The following is a 19,156-nucleotide window of genomic DNA, read 5'->3' on the forward strand; positions in this document are numbered from 1 at the left end:
AAGTTGCTGACAGTGAATATCGGAATGCAGCCAATAACCAGAGAGATAACCTCGCTTTTTAAAATTTGGATTCTGGTTCATGAAATTTATAAGATATAAGTATAAAATTTGATAATACGGCATCTTTTACCTTACGCGGCTTACGCTGTATTGCTTTGCAGTTTCACATTTCGTGGAAGCTGGCGCTATGAACACTGGTAGACATTTTTCCGCGAGACTTGCGACTTGCATAACCTGGGTACCACGTTGATCGAAATCGCGACGTGGACGTGTCGCGGGTAGGCGGGTCGACCGGGAAGCCGGGACAAGAGTCGCAGGTACGGGATACGTCGACGAATTTTATTTCGGGTCGTCCGTTCCCGTCCAGGTACCCGTAACCCGTTCGCGACTGGGATCTCTCGTTTTTCCCCTCATCGATCGACCGGGACCACGCGGCATGGCCACGCTTCTCCATCGTGCGTCTCCACACCATTCGCGATTCGGTTCTACGCGCCTCTAACACAGCCCGGCATGCCGTACGGGACGGCGGATTGACGTCGGCGCCGCGACAGGTGAGTCGAGTCTCGCGCGAGGGCGCGAGTTAGGTTAGGTTAGGATGCCCGCGGTCCTCGACGTGGACCCGCGGACGTGTCCGGTCGTGCCGCGCGTATCTTGGCATATGTATGCATGTTGTACGCACGCACGCATGCATGCATGCATGCGTGAGTACACATGTACGTGTTGCTCCAATTAGCGAGCCTGACCTGACGCGTGTCGAACAGCTGCGCGTGCCGCGTATCGGCGAGCCGCGACTGGCCCTGGTCAATTGTCCGGCTCTACGGCTTTGTCTCCACGTTTCTCGTGTCTCCGGAAAAGGCTCCGGAGTCCTCGATTGTTCCGCAGCGGCAGGTGTGCGTCTGGCCGTAAGAATTTATGTGATTTCCGGACAGTTTACCTCGGCGGGACGGGATGTCTTCTGGTCTTCTGGCAACATATGTACGTGGCTGCGGTGTACACGTTGACAATGTAGACGGAAATGTAGACGGTTGCTCCGCTGTTTAGCTCGATTCGTGGTCCGTTCTTATTTCAAGACCGTCCTAAGATGTTAAAATGGCTCCGCGATTGGTTTATGACAGCTTAAGATTGTACTTAAGACGGTCTTAAATATAAGAACCGATTATGAATATCGTCCTTCATTTTATTTCAATGTGTACCGAAGCTTACTTTTGTACACGCCTCTGTTTTGTCCGTCTTGTCACGACACTGGACTTTCTTCCTTGCAGGACAGATTTTAGACAAGCCTGAGCTTGTAAGATCAGCGTGACTCCAAGATGCTGCCACTTTCGCACAGTCCGCGCGACTCGCGCTCCAACTTCCGCAGCAGGATCAAGGAGAAGCTGCTGAGCTGGAAACGCCTCATCTTCTCCGACCCGAACACCCGCAATCTGTTCCTGTTTCTCATTCTCAACCTGTCCTTCGCCTTCGTCGAGCTGCTGTACGGGATATGGACCAACAGCCTCGGCCTCATCTCCGACAGTTTCCACATGTTCTTCGACTGCACCGGCCTGCTGTTCGGTCTAGCGGCGACCGTTATCACCAGGTGGAGGGCGAACGACAGATACTCGTACGGATACGTCAGGGCCGAGGTGTTGGGCGGCTTCGTGAACGGACTGCTCCTACTGTTCATAGCCCTGTTCATCATGTCCGAGGCGGTGGAGCGAGCCATCGAGCCGCCGGAGATCAAGCACGAGAGGCTCTTCGTGGTCTCCGTGTTGGGACTGTTAGTGAATTTAGTAGGGATATGTGCATTTAAACACGGACACGGCCACGGCCACGGAGGACACGGCCATAGCCACGGTCACAGTCACGGCGGGGGAGGACACCACGGTCATTCTCACTCCCAGAATCACGACGAGAGATACTCTCTCCTGAATCACAACGACCACTACGACCATCACGTCGAAGTGGAAACGTCCTTCAGCGGTACGAATTCGCAAATCATGAAGGGCGTGTTCCTACACATACTCGCGGACACCCTCGGCTCGGTCGGGGTAATCATATCGGCGCTACTGATGCAAATGTTCGGCTGGATGATCGCCGATCCGATTTGCTCCATGCTCATAGCAGTATTGATAGTGTTAAGTGTAATCTCGTTGATGAAGGAGTCGTGGGAGATACTTATGCAGAGACAGCCGGTAGCCTTGGATCACGTTCTACCGCAGTGCTACAACAAAGTTACGCAGATGCCCGGCGTCTACAGTGTACAGGAACCGCACTTTTGGACTCTGTGCTCGGACGTGTACGTCGGATGCCTGAAGCTGGAGGTCGCCAGAGAGGTGGATCCCAAGTCCGTCGTGATGACGACGCACAAGATTTTCCAGTCGGCGGGCATTAGACAGCTCACCGTCCAGCTCGATTACGCTCCTATGTGATCTACGAAAGGCATGACGTGCATCGCGGAGTGTTGTTGCGAGTATAACGGAGGTGCATCTGTCTGCGGACTTTGTCACGAGGGGATGGGGAACGCGAGAGCGCCGCAGAATGTCTTCGCTACGTCAAAAATCTGTGATTGTGCCCATTGGAATGGCAATCAGTATCATCTCGGACTACAGATTGTTTGAGGACCGCGTGCATGCCTTAGGGAGAGAAAAACTGCTGACACGGGGCGATTGAGAATTCCTAAGAATTTCTAATCGAATCAAATCGTTAACTTAAGCCGCGCAATTTCTAAAACACGATGTATGACGGAAAGATGTATTTCGCATATTAGATACTAAGAACGGTCAGTTACATTCTCTTCTCCGGACCAAGTGTCTCTGTTTGTTCATCTTTTATATGAATACTTTACCTCTGTCGGAGCAAAGGCTTATCTCTGTTTACATGAGCCTTGACTTGTAATTGCTCATTACAAGTGAGCATTTCAGATCTAGGTTAAATTTAGCTATATCGTAATGTAAGAGTAGCATTGCTTAGATTGCCTTAGATTTTTTATTTTTGCAATGATACCTTGAGGTGCGTTTGTAAGAATATTTTTTAACGAGACTTCCGAGAACAAAAGATAGTGCTGATTCTTACGTAATTTATTCTTACGTAATATAACTGTTTGAGACAATTATCGTTTCTATAAAATTATATTGTCGTATAAGTTCGAAATGGAATCATGTGTAAAGAACCACGCAAGCGGCCATAACAATCTGGGGACAGCTATAGAGAGCTAGTCATATCTGTGCGAGAAATGAGGAAAGTAACGTACAGTGAATAACGCGCATAACGTGAAAGGAGTACTTTTACATGAAAATATACCTACCATTTTTTATACAATGATCCAAAAGAGAGGTTGCTATTTGTATTTTTCCGTCCGTGCTAAGTATTACCTTCCTCGTTACTGTAATACTTTGAACTCAGAAACGTTAACTTAGCATGCGTGGAACATTTGTTGAGTAACCGTGCCGGTTATGTATGCACAATCTGTTGGACGAATTTGTGTAATATTATTTGTATATAATTATGTTATTAGGCTAATGCCGATTGTAGCCAAATAAATGGAATATTGCAAGTTAACGACGTGAGAGAGAGACCGAAGCTCGTGCCAGTATCCAAGGGATCTGGACGAGAGAATTTTAAAATATTTCCTCCTTGATTTATACTATGCAGAATACTTTCTTCCTAAACGCAATGTGAACGTCTTGGATCTTCGAGAACGCCGATGATTAACACGGATGATTAAGAAATCATTAAATGCGATATTTCCTAAATCTTAACTTCATGATCACGTGATAGACGATTAAACGCGGATTTAGACTAATGATTTCATCGCATTTAGAGATAAAGGGATCGTTAGCGATAGCGACTTTTACATTCCGCGTGTGTATCATGTTAATATATATTATAATGTGCATTAATTTGTATTATAAACTGTATATTATATTATAATATATTATAATGTAATAATGCATTATATAATTTATATTGTAATATATATTAATATATATGCGCGCACAGATGTCAAGGCATTGATTTCGACTCTGATGACGCAGGCCAATATGTTAATTGTGTTATGAATAATAGGGTATCACAATGGAACTTTCGAATATTTGATTATTTTACGAAGAAACATTATCTATCACTCATCGCATGTCAGGCGCGATAATTAACGTTCTTTGTTTAGATTAATCGAGCGCCAATGAGAGAGTGTCTGCTATAACACACAAGAGAAAATGTGATTATGATACGCGAGTCTTGTTACGTTTTCTTAATTACTCTCATTGTACAGATTTATAAATGCGCGGATTGCGTGTGAGATTTTATTATAAAAAAGAAATGTGTAAGTAATAAAGATACACATTTGCAATACAGGCTCACACCGTCTTTTAACAATTCGCTACTTCCGTATGCCTGTTCGAATAATCATCTAATTTTTTTACGATTGTCCAATTTTTTTCAATTTGTGATAAATGAAGGTTGTTTAATTTATCAATGGCGGCCTATATTATTAGCTACTAATTGAACAATCGCCAAGTTCTTAAGTTCTGCGCAAGTTCCTAACTTTTTACATATCGCATTGACGAATTTAGATATTCCTCTTTTCATCTTAATGATAATTGCAATAATGTGAAATAAAGTCATAACCGATAACTCTTAATGCCGAGTTCCTCCTGCAAGCTCGTCCACATTTGACAGGTGCTTAGGTGCTTAAATCACGATTTGCGATTATTAAGACGAAGTTTTCAAACACATATTACATTTATTTGGAGAGGATATGTGTACACATATAAATACATAAATATTTATAATAAAATTACTCAAGTTGATTCCACATGTGGGTACGTTGGGCGCTTATCTCGCAAGTCGCCGCGGATATATCGCTCGGCCAGCGTGTATTTTATATATGTATATTTCTACGGATGTTCCTCTCACTCTCTCTCTCTCTTTCTCTTTCTCTCTGTGTACGTATGTGTGTAACATGAGTTTCAGTCTTGCCGAGTGTTGGCTTCCTCGTAAAACGGTCTCACAAATGTTTAACAAATCGCGCGGTGATCATCCATCGCGCCGCGCGGTATAATCGAAGAGACTCTTATGTACATAGCAAACTATCAAAAATGACAAAATTCGTCGTACACACGCTCGAGCGGGAGCACTTACGTATCTAGTCGGACAATAAAGGATTACGCGGGATGGTACTGTAGGTCCCGGAAAAACGTGAAAAGGGAGAGAGAGAGAACTCTTAATAGGAGCACTCTTCTCCGCAGTGCCGGTCAAAAGCCCGAGATCAAGCAGAGTGATCCTTAATTATATATATTAATATTTTCAGGGATAAATTTAGGATCCAAAACAAATATATACATATAGTTATTATTAGATGTTTTAAAATATTAAGAAATGGAGGGAATATAATTGTAATGCGTACCTATATAGGTATGTATGTCTATATATATTGCAATTATATAGTATCATTTAGTGGTACTTCAAAATGCCTAATGATAATTTTATATGCGTAGTCACGTAAATTTTTTTCTTGTCTTGACCCCCTAAAGAGATTTACTTTCTTAGATATTGACATATAATTAAGGATCACTCTGCATGTTAGAATAAAAATGGAACTTTCTTCTGATATTTATAGGCTTTAATTTTTCTTGGATAAAACATCGAGACAATAAGAAGTTTAGAACTGTGTAAATAATTGAAAGTAAAACTTATTTTCTCAGACTTTCACTTTTCGAGAATCAATTATAAGGCATTTAATGTTAAATACTTTAAAGATACAACAAATTCTTTTTAAAAAAAATTTTTAATATGAAATTCTTTCATTCATTAATTAAATTTAGAAGGCGAAACTAAAGTTTCAATAAAATCATAATTAGATTTTATAATAAAATGAAGATCTAAAAATATCTGCTTATATTGTCATGTAGATATTTAAATATTCATATTTTACCTTATAAGATATCAATTTTTTAATAATATTATACGTTTATAATAAATGAATGGCAGACTTTTGACCAGCGCTCTGTACAAGACGAAACTTAAAGATCAGCAAAGATTCCCCCGCGTTTCGCAGAGCGTTCCCTTTTATTTTCATTGGTGGTTCCAGTTGAATGGCAGTTATCGTTGGCGCATTGACATTGATCACGATCGATCGATCGCGATCACGCTGCGAAAAATTCTCGGCTCGTTTAAAACGCGGTCTACTCTTGTCGCGTGATCGTAGAAACGATCCTTCCTAAAACGTTTGCGCGACACATCGAAAAACGATACCAGAACTCTCGTAGCCCGCATTTAGCATTAAACGTGATCGAGCGACTATCGGTCCATGGGACGTGACGAGTTGCTCCGCGTGAAAACGGTTGATTCGCATTTGCTTGAGAACTCGGGTTCGATCCTGAGTTTCATCCTACATTCACTCCTGAAAAGGAGGAAGGTTTTTCAGATTCATGATCTGCATTTAAAGCGCAAAGGACGTTTTCATTATATGTAATAAAATTGTGTACAGTTCCTATTTTTGGAGTGGCACAGAGAGATGTGTGCTCTAATCAACCGAGGTTTCGATTCAAATCCGATAAAAAATCGTCGGTTTTTTATCGCCACTTCTTTGAAGGTAATTGGCAACCCACTGAAAGAGTCATCTTGCCACGTGAACCTGGTATTTGAAGAGAAAATCGGTCCCTAAGTTGGGAGTTGGGCAGTGGCAGTTGGGCAGTAGTGCCGAAGAAAAATAAGTGTTCCAAGTTACATAGTTAGGTTTTCATCACTGTCTTCTTTCAATTTTTGCTCTTTTTTACAATCCGGGCATTTCGTCTTGTATTCTTTTAGCATGAATTTACTTGTCACAGCATATCTTTCCGCTATTCCGTATTATTTATGTTTGTATATCTAGTATTATCTTTGTGTTTTATTAGAAGATAATTTTGTGAAAGATGCACACCATGAGTATAATTTACTATTGTTCAGTTTTTACATGTTCCCAAACGCGATTCACTGTCCATATTAGCTTTTACTGTGTATTTGACATCTAATTCTTTCTTATTTGAATGGCTGCTAAATTCCGTTATACTACGGTATAAGTGACGATTAAAAGTTTCTCTATCCAGATATAGTCTCGTTTCATTTATAAATATTAAATATTTTACAGCAGTTATTTTACGACCAAGTTTCCTTTCAAACATTCAGTCGCGTAGATCGTAAAGGCATTTTCGTTACAACTCTCTATATTTATGAGAGATTACAACACGTCACTAATGACGTTATGATGGAGGAGGAAATATCTCCACCCACCTACCAACTCGCACTGGCCAGCGTGATAGATTAACGACCAAATACCCTCTTAAGGGAGGCCTATATCCAGCAGTGGACGCTGAGCTGTGTGATGATGATGATGATATATCACTATCTATAACAAGAGGATTTTCATGTTCTCGGCGAAACTCGTGCTCTATAAATCTCATTCATTTTAAGCAAAAACCTGATAAGGTGATTTAATTTGTTTAAATCAGTGATTCCTAATCTTTTCATATCCAAGAACCACTTTTCTAATTACATATGAATTGCGGATCATTAGCCTGTATGTAAGCAACAAGGAGAGGGGAATGTACAAAAATCTATTCCAAAAAAATGCAGCAAAAAGAATTTATGAATTATATATGCTTCTCGGTTGAGTACATATTGCAAATTTCTTATTTAACTAGGGTGGCTCTTTCGTTTATATGCGTGGTCCGCGGACCATGGGTTGGGAATCACTGGTTTAAATTGTTATTTAAACCTATTTATTATTATTTTTTCGATCCTCGTGATCCCCTTCTGCATATATCTGTAAACGAGATGTATGGGGATCTACGCCCATTTGACGTTGATTCCGAACAGTCTTCTATAGAGGGATGGGTGTTCATGGCAAGACACTTTCGGTGGATTGCCTCTTCCTTTCCCGAGAGGTGGCGATCGAATAAAAACTAACTCGATTTAAACTCGGATCTTCGGCTCTCAGAGCCGCGCAACATCTCTCTGCGCCTCTCATCGCGAGGCGACCTTTTTCTTCTTTTACTAGGCAAAAACCTCGAAACGTCGAGTTTAGCGCTAATTGCGGCGCGCAAAGAGCGCGGATCTTCAAGTATTACGATTTGGCAGTCATCTTAATTACAATAATTAATTACTTTATACAACAATAGCCTGCGTCGAGTGCCTGCTTATATGTATCTTCTATCGTAAGAATTACGAGTATTCGAGACTTTCTTTCCTTTCACGCCGCCGCGAAAACGCACGTACACATGTATGTGTGTATGTTTTTTTTTTCCTTCATGTGCCTACCGTTTAAAATTTACTCTATAAAATTTCTCCAAATCCCCAACAACGCGCCACCCACTCGGTAAAGCCACCCGCATCTCGCCGATCGCGAATGACGGTCGATTGTAACATTTAATAATATCGTGACGATCGTGATGTGATCTATATCGCTAATAATATATTACTCTGAATCGTATCTTACATCTCCATCTAACAACAACGAACGATACTTATGTAATCGCAACAGCCTCTTTTTCCTTCGCTTAAACATCCCTCTTTTCTCGCGCGATGAGTATTTCCATATTTCCCTTTTATTTTCGCTCTTTCCCGCCAAAAAAATGTCAAGAAGATTATTCCTCCACGCGGCATCGAATATTTCTAATCTTGTTTATCCAACGAATCGATTTCCCCGAATGATAATGAGATTCACACGTAAAAAATTTATTGGCTACAATTAAAATTGCATAAAGAGATGAAGCAAACGCAATCTTGCTCCTATTTGTTGAAACAAATACTGCGAGATATATGAACGAAGATAATTGAACTTATCATGCCTATGAAAGTAAAGAAGTTTCACAAAAAATTGTAGAGAATATACGTAGAAAAATATGAAAAATAAGAAAAATTGTATATTTTAAATACGTCCGTATGTCAAGATTATTAACATCCGTCCTGTTAACGATAACGCTCGCAAACAAGTATCTTTGAAATAATCGCTTTAAAATAAGAGACAGAATTTCATATTTTTAAACAGACGTTTTTGCATTGGCATCATTTTTATTTACGCGACGCAATTTCGACGAAAAATGATGCCGTCAAAAATCCTGCTAAAGCAGCGAAATTCCTAGACCACTATTGATTGCGGGTTTGCGCTCCTTTTAGTATCTTAGTTTCTTGAACGCGTTAGACGAGCGAAGCGCGGTGCAGCTCCCGTTTTTCTTTCGAATCGTTCTCGAGATCTAATAAATCGCTATAATCTATAGAGTCTATATCGTAGGTGAGCGCGCTTGACGCGCAGGAAACGAAATCACAGTGAGACGAAAATCTGCAAAGTTAACCCGCATTTCCCTCTTTCGTACCCTCTACATCTTTTATTTAGCTTCTTCTTTATTCTACACGTGTCTCACGCGGCCGAGATCGACGTCGATGCTCGACACGCTCTCCTCTTCGATATCCGTCGCTCCTGGAAAATCTACATTACATCTTCGTCTTATCTAATCCCTTTTCCGATTCTCCGGGCTTCCCCGCTCGCTCCTCCGCGTCCCTTCCGTAGCACGATCTGTTGACTTAATCCTTTATCTCCGTATACCTTCTCCCCTTCGATCTCCCGGAACTCTCCCAGTTCCACAGTCACGTCCGCGAAGAGACCAATCGATCTCCGTTTCGATCGACCTCTCTTCGTTCCCCTTTACCTCGCGGTAAAACTGTGTGTGCCAGGATAACTTCCTACAAATTATCGATCCCCTCATTTCTTCTTGCCCCGGCCGCCCTTCTGGAGCTTCGTGATCTTCAGGCGACAGTTGGAGCCGCCGGTATAAACCACCTCCGTTCTGCCGCCCTCCTCGGCCGCGGTCACCAGAGCCTTGACCGATCTCACGTGCACGTCCTTGGCGCTGATCTCCAGGGTGGTGCCGGGGTAACGATCCCGCACGCACTTACCCACGCTGGTGGCCTGCGTCTCGGTAAGCTCGACGCCGTCCAGGCACAACCAGGTGAGACACTGCAAGTGCGTGAGGATCGTCTGCACGAACACGTGTTCCATCTGCACGCGCTTGGCGCTGTCGGTGACGATCAGGCCGTTCGCCCTGAGGAAGCTCAGGCCGCACAGCTTGAGGTGCTTGGCGATCTGTCGCATCGTACGGTCGCTGTCCTCCAGGGTGACCCGCCAGAAGTTGATCCGGAGCGACTGCAGGCTGCGGAAGTGCGCCGCCAGGCAGCAGAAGAACTGCTGCAGGATCTTGTCGTCGATGAAGAGCAGGGAGCCGCTGCTGCCGCCGATCGTTGATTTGTCCAGCGACAGGTCGAGCTCGCTCAGCGACGTGAAACCCGCCAGGAACGGCAGCAGCAATGGACCGCGCAGCGCCAGGCGATCGTTCACTGTCACCTGCAATCAGAAATAATTCCGTCGGCTGATCTTATCGGGCGCAATTTGTTTCGCTCGTTTACGGGTTGAGAGATAAAAAGAGAGAGGGACATACAGAGTGTCACGGACTTGGCAAGCAATTTCTCATCTCTATGAGCTTCTCCGATTAATTTGGTTTGGTTTTTTTTTTCTTCAGTCTTCAGGCGACAAGCGATCGAAAGAAAAACGGGAACTAAATTTCAAAGAGTGTCTGTTTAATAACAAAATTTTAATCTTAAATGAAGTTTAACAATCTCAAAATTAAAACTTTTAACAAAATCTTTTGATTTGTTTAAGAACCTGAGAAGATCAATTTCCAAGAAAAATTCTAAGTTAGCTTAATTTCTTATGCCTTCAAAAAAGGCGTTAAATCATTGTTGGACCTTTAACTAGAGAATTAATTAAAATATAGGTACTTAATTGAAAACTTGAGGCAAGCAAAGACGTAGGTATATCTTCGTTAAGGAAAAACCGAATTGCAAATTGGCGAAGATGAGGAAAGCGGCCGCAAAGTTTGATAATTTATTTTAGGGATATCCTGTACGGAGGCGAAGGCGATGGAATTGGGGGTCGGTTTAATGCGAGAGACTACGAAGAGGAATGTCGGTCCGGGCCGTCCTTTGTTTATCGCCATCGTGGTGCGGCCGACAGTAATTGCGCATGTAATAGAAAATATATGACTTATAGATAAGGGAGGAAAGGGACACGAGATCTGGCGGACGTTCCGGGCACGGAATTGACGCTCGACGTCGTGTTATATCGACGATATAAAATGAGATAGTTACTTCAGTATCATTCTTTCTTTTTCATAAGTAATAAAAAGGCTTTTTTATTCGGGTGAAAAATAGCTAAAGATTATTTTCGAATATACATTAGGAAAGGTTTGCTTTTATATTTTTATAAAATTCTATAATGACTATAAACTCATTTGTGTAAAAGATATCAGTGCTACATGGAAAGTTTTCTAATCCAATATCTTTGAATGATTAAAAATAAAGGTAGATTAGAAGAATAGATTAGATCCAAAATGTTATTCCAACGTTGTAAAGATATTTGTAGACTTGAAAAGAGTTCAATTAAATGTTTTAAAGGCTTTTTATTTGTATATACGTATTTTTTTTACGGATAAAACTTTCTTGTGCAAATTGGATCACTATATTCACGTGTTATCTAATGTATTTTCAGCCGTTGCTTCAAATAGCATCAATTAAAAAATTTTCTCTTATTAAATAAATTGTATTTCAAACAGTGATATTTAAATATCCTATATAGTTGTTAAATAAAAAAAATCTTCAAAGAAATAATAAAATAGTGCACATTCAGCGCACGTCGCGCATCGATTCATGCGTAACTTACTGGAGCGTTCATTCGTTAGCTTTAAATTGCTCTCATTTAAAAACAGTACCTAGCTCGAATGCAATTCTGCCAGAGGGAAACGAATTTTTCGCTTCTTTCTGGTATCGAGAATCTGTGCGTGAATTCTGGGACATTCTATATATGCAGGCTAAATGATAATTAATATCTGGCGCTTTTCTGCCTCTCCACAACACATTTCAGGATTTTTCAGAGTTTCTTATTCAGAATCCGGAATCCAGACTTTCAGTGAAACGATATTAGGAGACGTTACATGGGCGCGAGCACGTTCGCAATTTCCCAAGATCAGAATTACCCTGGAGGATGGGAGGGGGGGGGGGAAGGGAGACGATATTAGACGACGGGAACGCGATACTCGGTGTTCCAACGGGCTAACCGATTTTCTTCGTGGCGTGTTTCACGGAGACCGTAACGGAGATCCATTTTTCAAACGGGACGAGTCATCTCTCCGCGAGAGAAGGGACTCCGCATCACGAGCTGTTCCGCGGGCTGGATAGAGAGACGCGGGTGTGTCTAATGGTTCCAGCCCAGATCCCGGGTACACGATAGCTACACAGCGCCTGTACATCCCAGGGATACTCGGGTCGGGAGAGACAGTCAGTAGACAGCTACATCTGCGTCTACTGCGAATCGCGATGCCGTATAGCCGGCCCCGTATACGTATCTGTTATCTTCCCGTAATGGCACGGGCGTCCGGATATGCACGGTGCATTCGAAGACGTGTAACTGCATCAGCAAATGGTCAAAGCTTCGTACGCTTTAGTCCGGTATAATAGGATTGCACATGTCATTGCGGCATTGTTGCGCTACGCGATCCAGTTCGTAAGCGAGTTGCAGGTGAGTTAGACCGTTTCAAGGAGATTTCCCGCTAATTATTTTATACTCCATTTCACCGTAATACCGTGTAAGGCAACTCGAAGCCATTTATTACAGTCCGACTGTTTAATATGCAAACTACGATGACTTCTATGAACATTAAAGGCAGGATAATAATCGAGATTTCGACGTAGAAAAATTAATTCTTCGATTTGAAAGAAATAGTTAATTTTTTCTGCTAATTGTAAAAATAAAGGCGACAATAAAAGATTATCGCTGATTTTTGTCGTGTTCGATTTTTCGAGGAAAATTTGAGGATAAACGTCTGCTTGACGAGATATCCCGAGAGGAGAGTGTTCACTCACTTGAAATCCGGCTAGCCTCAGGAAGACGATTGCGGGACAGGCCGGAGGTGGTGCGGCTCGCAGGAGCTCGGCGCCGGCGTCATCGCGACGCCCTAATCTCGCCAGAGGACCCTCGTGCACCGCTAAATGCAAACGCGCGTTGCATAAGCTCAACTCACGCACGCTTGTGTATCGCAGCAGCTCGGAGAACACTGCTAGACTGTCAGATTCCTGTGAAAAATAACGACTACAATTAGCATCTTCCACACTGTTAAATATTGAAGGATGAAATTTGAATCGATACCTTGAGTTAAATAACATTTTATTATTTTTAACTACCATGTGTGTTAAAATTTATTATTTTAATACAAAACAGTATTATTTTAACATTGGTTTAGTTAAATTAACAACATATTGAACAAGAGCAGTGGCGACCTATAAGAACAGTTAAAAATGAGCATAATTTTATAGTGGGTATAAAATATTAAAAATTAGAGAGAAAATATTAAAAATTAATAATGTCCGAACGGTGCATCATAAGATCAAAGGATTGTAGTTCCGGTTTTAATTAGATAACTTTTAATTGTTAAAATACGGCGTCTGTTTTAGAACGAGATGTTCAGTCAATATAATCAACGTAAAATATAAAAATTCCCTCCTTCCTTCGATAAAATTATTAATCTATTTCGATAGAAACTTCATTTTCCGCTGCTAAATAAATGCGAGGCTTGATGCAGCCATCAAGTCGACGCCGCCTGAGACATCCGGCCGCTGCTGGTTGCGGTCCGCGCGCGCTCAACCGCGCTTTGCATCCCAATATTCGACGATGTTGCAGCTATCACGCTAAAATGCGCAAAGTGGGTAAACGCTTCCCCTAAATCGCGCGTAAACGACGCGGACCCGTGAAAATCTCGCGGAACGCGCTCGGGATCTACGCGCTAAGCGCGCGCGGCAGCGGCATGGCATCCGGCGCTTCAGGGTTCGCCGGATCTCCGGCTAATCCCATCCCATTCGACACGGAGCGCCGCCCGTGTCTCGGCTCCACACGCCCCGACTACCATCTCGCCCGACCTAATCCGCCACCGAGAATGTCGTTAAGTCGGATGGAGAGGCGTCTTAGCGCGCTCGCGCCTCGACGATCTCTCGCCCCGAGACTACACGGCAGGCGATATTACGTTATTCCGGCAATAAGACGCGGGAGGGAGAGAAACCGCGCGGCCGTGGATTATACGTGAATTCGCCGAGGGGGAAACGCGGTGACGGCGGGGTTAACAAGGTGTGCGACTGATCCGTCGAAGACATCTCTCTCGCGCGTTAATTGAGAATCCTCTCGAGGATGAGCTCGCCCAAGATTTTCTGTCGAGTCTTCTTCTCTTTTGTGTATGTATATATATACATTTTTTAAGGACGCGTTGAACATATCGTTGAATTTGGATTTCCTCTCGATATTCACCACAAGAAATTAAATAAAAAATGCAGAAGCCGGAGGAGCGTTCGACCTTGAGGGGGGGAAGAAGGAGGGGGGAGAGATCGAGAACGGGGTACGAGCGGTACCGTTTCATTATGCAGAGAACGTCGTTGCACACACAGGGAGTAGCGGATGCGTCTCACGGGAGCGGCGCGAAGAGAGCGTGTTCTCGGGTTCTCTATGGAAAACTGTGTAAGCCGGAAGCTGCCGCTCCCCGCTTAGTTTACGCGCCGTACGTTAGACGCGCGCGTTCATTAATAAGTTAGCTTTACTTTCGAACTCCATGCGAGATTTATGCGAATCTCGAGCGGCATAAATCAATCTCAAGGCGGGAGACGTTGACGGCGAATTTTTTTCGAAGCGGATACGCGATGCTGCTTTCTGATTATTCTATATTAATCGAGATTGATAACGCATAATAATGTTGTATAATAAACATTTATGTATATGTGTGTGTATAAATTTTTTAATAGTAAATATTAAAAAATATTTCTCGAGGATTAAAAAAAGCTTCGTCTGATTTCTTAACGTCAGTTAGAGATTATATATATTCTATTCTGTTATGTAAAGCTTTACATTCCAAATTACAAACTTGAAAAATAAAATTAATGCTATCTATATGGGTTTTGTATAAAAATAATTTACATGCTTCGCGAGACATGTGCTCAAGAATTTTTAATATTTAAAGTCCTTTAAATTCTAGCGTTCCTAATAAAATTCTTTTAGCAACGATTTTATTTAAAAAATCCGCATATCTTTTTATTTACTACTTTTTAATTCTATTGAAGAAGATTTAAAAGCGCGCTGAAAAGTTAAATAAATATCCCTTCAACTGAAAACTTAGGGCTGATAACATTGATAGAATATTGACACGCTGATTTCTTTCTTTTGGGGGGAAGGGGAGGAGGCAGGGCGTGATTAAAGCGCAAGTTAAAAATATATATTTGTTAATATAAAAAAACACCAATGTCGCCGTTTTTCGATTTGGCTCAAGTATACCGCGCGGTCGCGCGACGATTATTCCGTGTTCCGCTGGGCAAACAGAATCGAGGGTGGATTCCATTCTCGGAAGGATGTCCTCGACAGTCCATTTATCTGGCTTGACCCAACTGGCGTATCCTGAACGAGAATGGGAAAAAAAGAGGGTCCCGAAACTGAGGGACTCTCGAGATGTTTACCGCGCTTTGATAGATTATTGCATTATTATATTGCACGTAGCATGACGACAGTGATATATCTATAATCTGTTTCATGACATTTCTATGATTATATAATTTATAAGATAATTTCTAAAATGACTCTGTTTGTTATGATTGCTGTACAAAGGCAAAGGCAATGCTAGATGACGCCGTAATACTCTGTGACTCTGAAATGTTTGACTCAGAATTCAGGGCACATCGTTGAAACTTTGGCTATCTCGAGAGCCAGGAAATACCTTGTATATGTTTTCATAGTTTGTCCACCATAGTTTCGATCGTGCGATATGCGCGGAACTCTGAATTTCCGCGTACGTGTACGTCTCCCCAAGATGATGTTATACTTTGCGATATATATCGTGTCTTCCTCAATAAAGTTTCTAAACCGGATAAGAGATCTATAACAACAAGTCATACAAGTTTATCATTTTGGGTCACAGATTCTCGTTATCAGTGACCCAATTAGATTATCTTCCAACTTCTTTCCTGTCTATCGAAAAATAACATCATATTACGAATCAAGATAGAGTATCGAGGTATCTATTTATTTATTTAATTTCCGACAGGGTTCTCAGTTTTAAATAAATATTTCGACAACGGTACTCAAATATTCAACCAGAAATAAAATTTTAAATTTAATTTGTTGAAATATATGTGCTCGCACGCAATCAGTCACATCGTTGAAAATAATCTGTGAGAGATTTATATATTTTCTAAAATATTCAGACGTCAGTCCTTAAACGTACAATGCAAACAAATGCGCGAAATGAGAGCCGAAGTGCAGAGCGCCCTTCGAGATTCACCTCATGCATGGAGATTTCGAAGTAACGCGGGATTTATTGTTTGCTAACCGTGATATTTACGAGCGACGATATTTATCGCTTCCTGGCTGAAGCGCTCGTTGACGAGCGTCGCTTCCTGGGGATCGCGTTCTCCAGGCTCGGCTCGCGAGAGACGATCCCGGCCCCGGTGTCATCAGCGCGGAATTCGCCACGCGGCATACGGAAGAACGGCGATGAATAAACATCGCGCTGAATTCGGTGCCGTCGTCGAGATCAAACGCGGATGAGACACGCGCGCGTGTCTATACGTGCCCCGAATCTGTTTTTTGAGAAACGTTCGAAACGAAACTCCATGAACCGTCAGCTGCATCGTCGAGAACTCGTGTTTGACGTTATTTCGCGGCGGGCGCGCGCGCGACTCGTCAGCGAGAGGTTTCTCGTTCGCCGTTGGAAACGTATCTGGATCGGGATTCGATATGATAAAACCAGAGGGACACACGGAATAATATCATCAGGATTTAATAATCGAGTCAAAATATCGATATCGAATATATAACGTTTGCGCGAGCTTGCATGTGTATACGTAAACTCCCAATCCCCAATTCCCAACTCTAAACTTTAAATTCTCTCCTGTGTCTCAATTTTCAGCTACTAGCCATCAGCCGTAAACTCTCAATTCTCGAATCTGAACTGGAGTTATAAAATTTATTTATGGCCAATGCAAAGCTCGTGAAATTTAAAAATATGCCTCCCGGCGGAATAAACGATTTATATGAACATTTATATGTATTACCTATTTATTGTTATAAACGGATTTGTATACTTTACCCTTTTTGTTTGGATTCAAATATATTAATGGTGTTCAATGTGTAACCTGAAAATGTCCGGATGAATGATGAATAAAATGTACGTACGTCACAAGGAATTTGTTGTCTCATTTGACGCATAAAAAAAATATATATATATATATATATATATATATATATATATATATATAGAAGAAGGATGTCGTGTCATGGGCAAAATAACTCGCATTGTACGAGAGATATTTTATGCATCATTTTTCATAAAGAAGACTTTTTGTCATAAAACTTGTTCGCTTTTGACATATATCCAACTGTAACATTTAAAAATATTACTTTGCCCTCAAATACACTAATTAATTTTATTCATATAGTTGCGATATTAGTCTTTAAATCAAAATCCAAATTTGTTCTCCAAAAATATTTTAAAACGGTTAAGCTCTGAAGATAATTTCTTTCCAAAAAAATATGATATAAAAATAATTTTAAAAATAAAACAGATATTTTTTTACATAAATTCTTTAAAAACTGACAATTAGGGTTAGGACTGTTTTTGTTAACTTACCCGAGAATAACAAAGTAACGGCAAACGATAAAAACTCTTTAAGTAAAAAACAAATTACAGCAAGTATCAGCAAAAAAAGAACAGGAATTTAGCGTGGAATGAGCGTGAAACTGCAGTGTTTTTCGCAACGCCGTGATACGAAAAGTCTCTCACTGTTTTCTCCTTTGGAAGCTTTTCCGTTTCCCGAATGGAAACGTGAATGCAAAAGTTTCATTCCACTTGCTATGGCGTTGTGAACGAACCGAAAAACCACCCCGGATAAATAACAAGTCGAACGTAATGATATAAATAAACGAATCTTTCGTTGAAAAATCACCTTATTAAAAAATGTCTGTATGCATGTGTGTAGGTATATGTATATTCCACTCGCTAAGGATGATCCAAAAAAAGGATGTGTGGTGGAGGCCCATTTTGTTTTAAATAATAAAATTTAATTAATAGTAAATAAATGTAATAACATTAATAATAAATAAATATAATAAAATACAAATAAAAATAAATATAAATAAATCTAAATTAAAAATGGCGCGGGTCAGCGGAAAGTACATCCGCGCGATGCGCGGGTAAAATAGATATATATCTCTATATATACATAAATTTAAGAGAGGAAAATAAAACGTAAAGTGGAAAAAAATTGTCTGCAAAGAAAAAAATAAGAACAAAGAGGGTTTAGAGAAGGGATCTAGACTAAAAAAAGGAAAAGGTTTTGAGCTCGCGCGAAGCGCTACGCGCGGGCTCAAAACCTAGTAGTCTATACTTCTATACGAACCTTCGCCAGCGTTCGATCCAATTACGAATAAAGTTCATCGCTTGTTGGCAAAACCGAGTTTATCATCGATCGGCTTACGACGTAAATGAACTATTCAAATCCGATGCGTCCGTATAATATACCGAGAAGTTGGGCAGTGTCATTAATAATCGCGTATAAACTTACAAAAACGATTCGCCAAACTCTCTCGAAGAGTTAATTTAATTCGTCGAATTATTGAGTTTCCAATTCACATAACATTGCATATTAAAAATGTCAAAATAAAATCGCGTTTGATTATGCGCATTTTTGCTTCCTAAAAGCACGTATAAATGATAAATGAAGAAAATTCATGAAATATTACCAACATTTAACATTTTGAAAATGAGAGGAGGGATTTGATGTAATGAAATAAAAAATTTTTCAATTAATTTACTATGAAATATGAAATGTTCCGATGTTTATAACCTTCGTTATCAAAGACATTTAATATTCATTATATTCGAAAGGCAGCCTGAAAATATTGAGAGAATTGATCTCGGTTAGCGAGGAGAACGGCGTTTCGTTCGCTCACGTAATTCGGCCGCGCAAAATCGGATCGTTTCTGCAAACTGAGAATTACATTCGTTAATTACGATGTGCCGCGCGTGTATACTTGTCGGCTTGTTGATTATCGGCGACACGT

General features: G+C 41.1%; 2 protein-coding genes across 9 annotated transcripts in view; one reads left to right on the plus strand and one right to left on the minus strand.

The window, feature by feature from the left end:
- The first annotated feature begins 19 nt into the window (after nucleotides 1-19).
- On the plus strand, nucleotides 20-3,540 carry Znt86d (zinc transporter 86D). Of its 4 annotated transcripts, none has more exons than XM_071711990.1 (2): nucleotides 20-551; nucleotides 1,268-3,540. In XM_071711990.1, exon 2 carries the CDS (start codon nucleotides 1,311-1,313, stop codon nucleotides 2,409-2,411), a length of 1,101 nt encoding a protein of 366 aa, XP_071568091.1. In that variant the 5' UTR covers nucleotides 20-551; nucleotides 1,268-1,310; the 3' UTR covers nucleotides 2,412-3,540. The 4 variants fall into 4 exon arrangements, with proteins under 4 accessions (XP_071568091.1, XP_071568093.1, XP_071568090.1 ...); XM_071711992.1 differs by having other exon boundaries at nucleotides 20-317; nucleotides 1,263-3,540; XM_071711989.1 differs by having other exon boundaries at nucleotides 24-551; nucleotides 1,263-3,540.
- Nucleotides 3,541-4,703: 1,163 nt separating this feature from the next.
- LOC139775735 (uncharacterized) overlaps nucleotides 4,704-19,156 on the minus strand; it is a 163,730-nt gene continuing 149,277 nt past the window's right edge. For all 5 annotated transcript variants that reach the window (XM_071711982.1, XM_071711981.1, XM_071711983.1 and 2 more), the window contains 2 exons: nucleotides 12,931-13,140; nucleotides 4,704-10,357 (listed from right to left, as the gene is read on the minus strand). In XM_071711982.1, the coding sequence (XP_071568083.1) occupies nucleotides 9,719-10,357; nucleotides 12,931-13,140 (849 nt within the window). In that variant the 3' untranslated portion in view covers nucleotides 4,704-9,718. The remainder of the gene's footprint in view (nucleotides 10,358-12,930; nucleotides 13,141-19,156) is intronic.

This window comes from Temnothorax nylanderi, unplaced genomic scaffold, assembly GCF_030848795.1.
Source record: "Temnothorax nylanderi isolate EJ_2023f unplaced genomic scaffold, tnyl_v1.0 TNYL_tig0104_pilon, whole genome shotgun sequence".
NCBI classification, from domain to species: domain Eukaryota; kingdom Metazoa; phylum Arthropoda; class Insecta; order Hymenoptera; family Formicidae; genus Temnothorax; species Temnothorax nylanderi.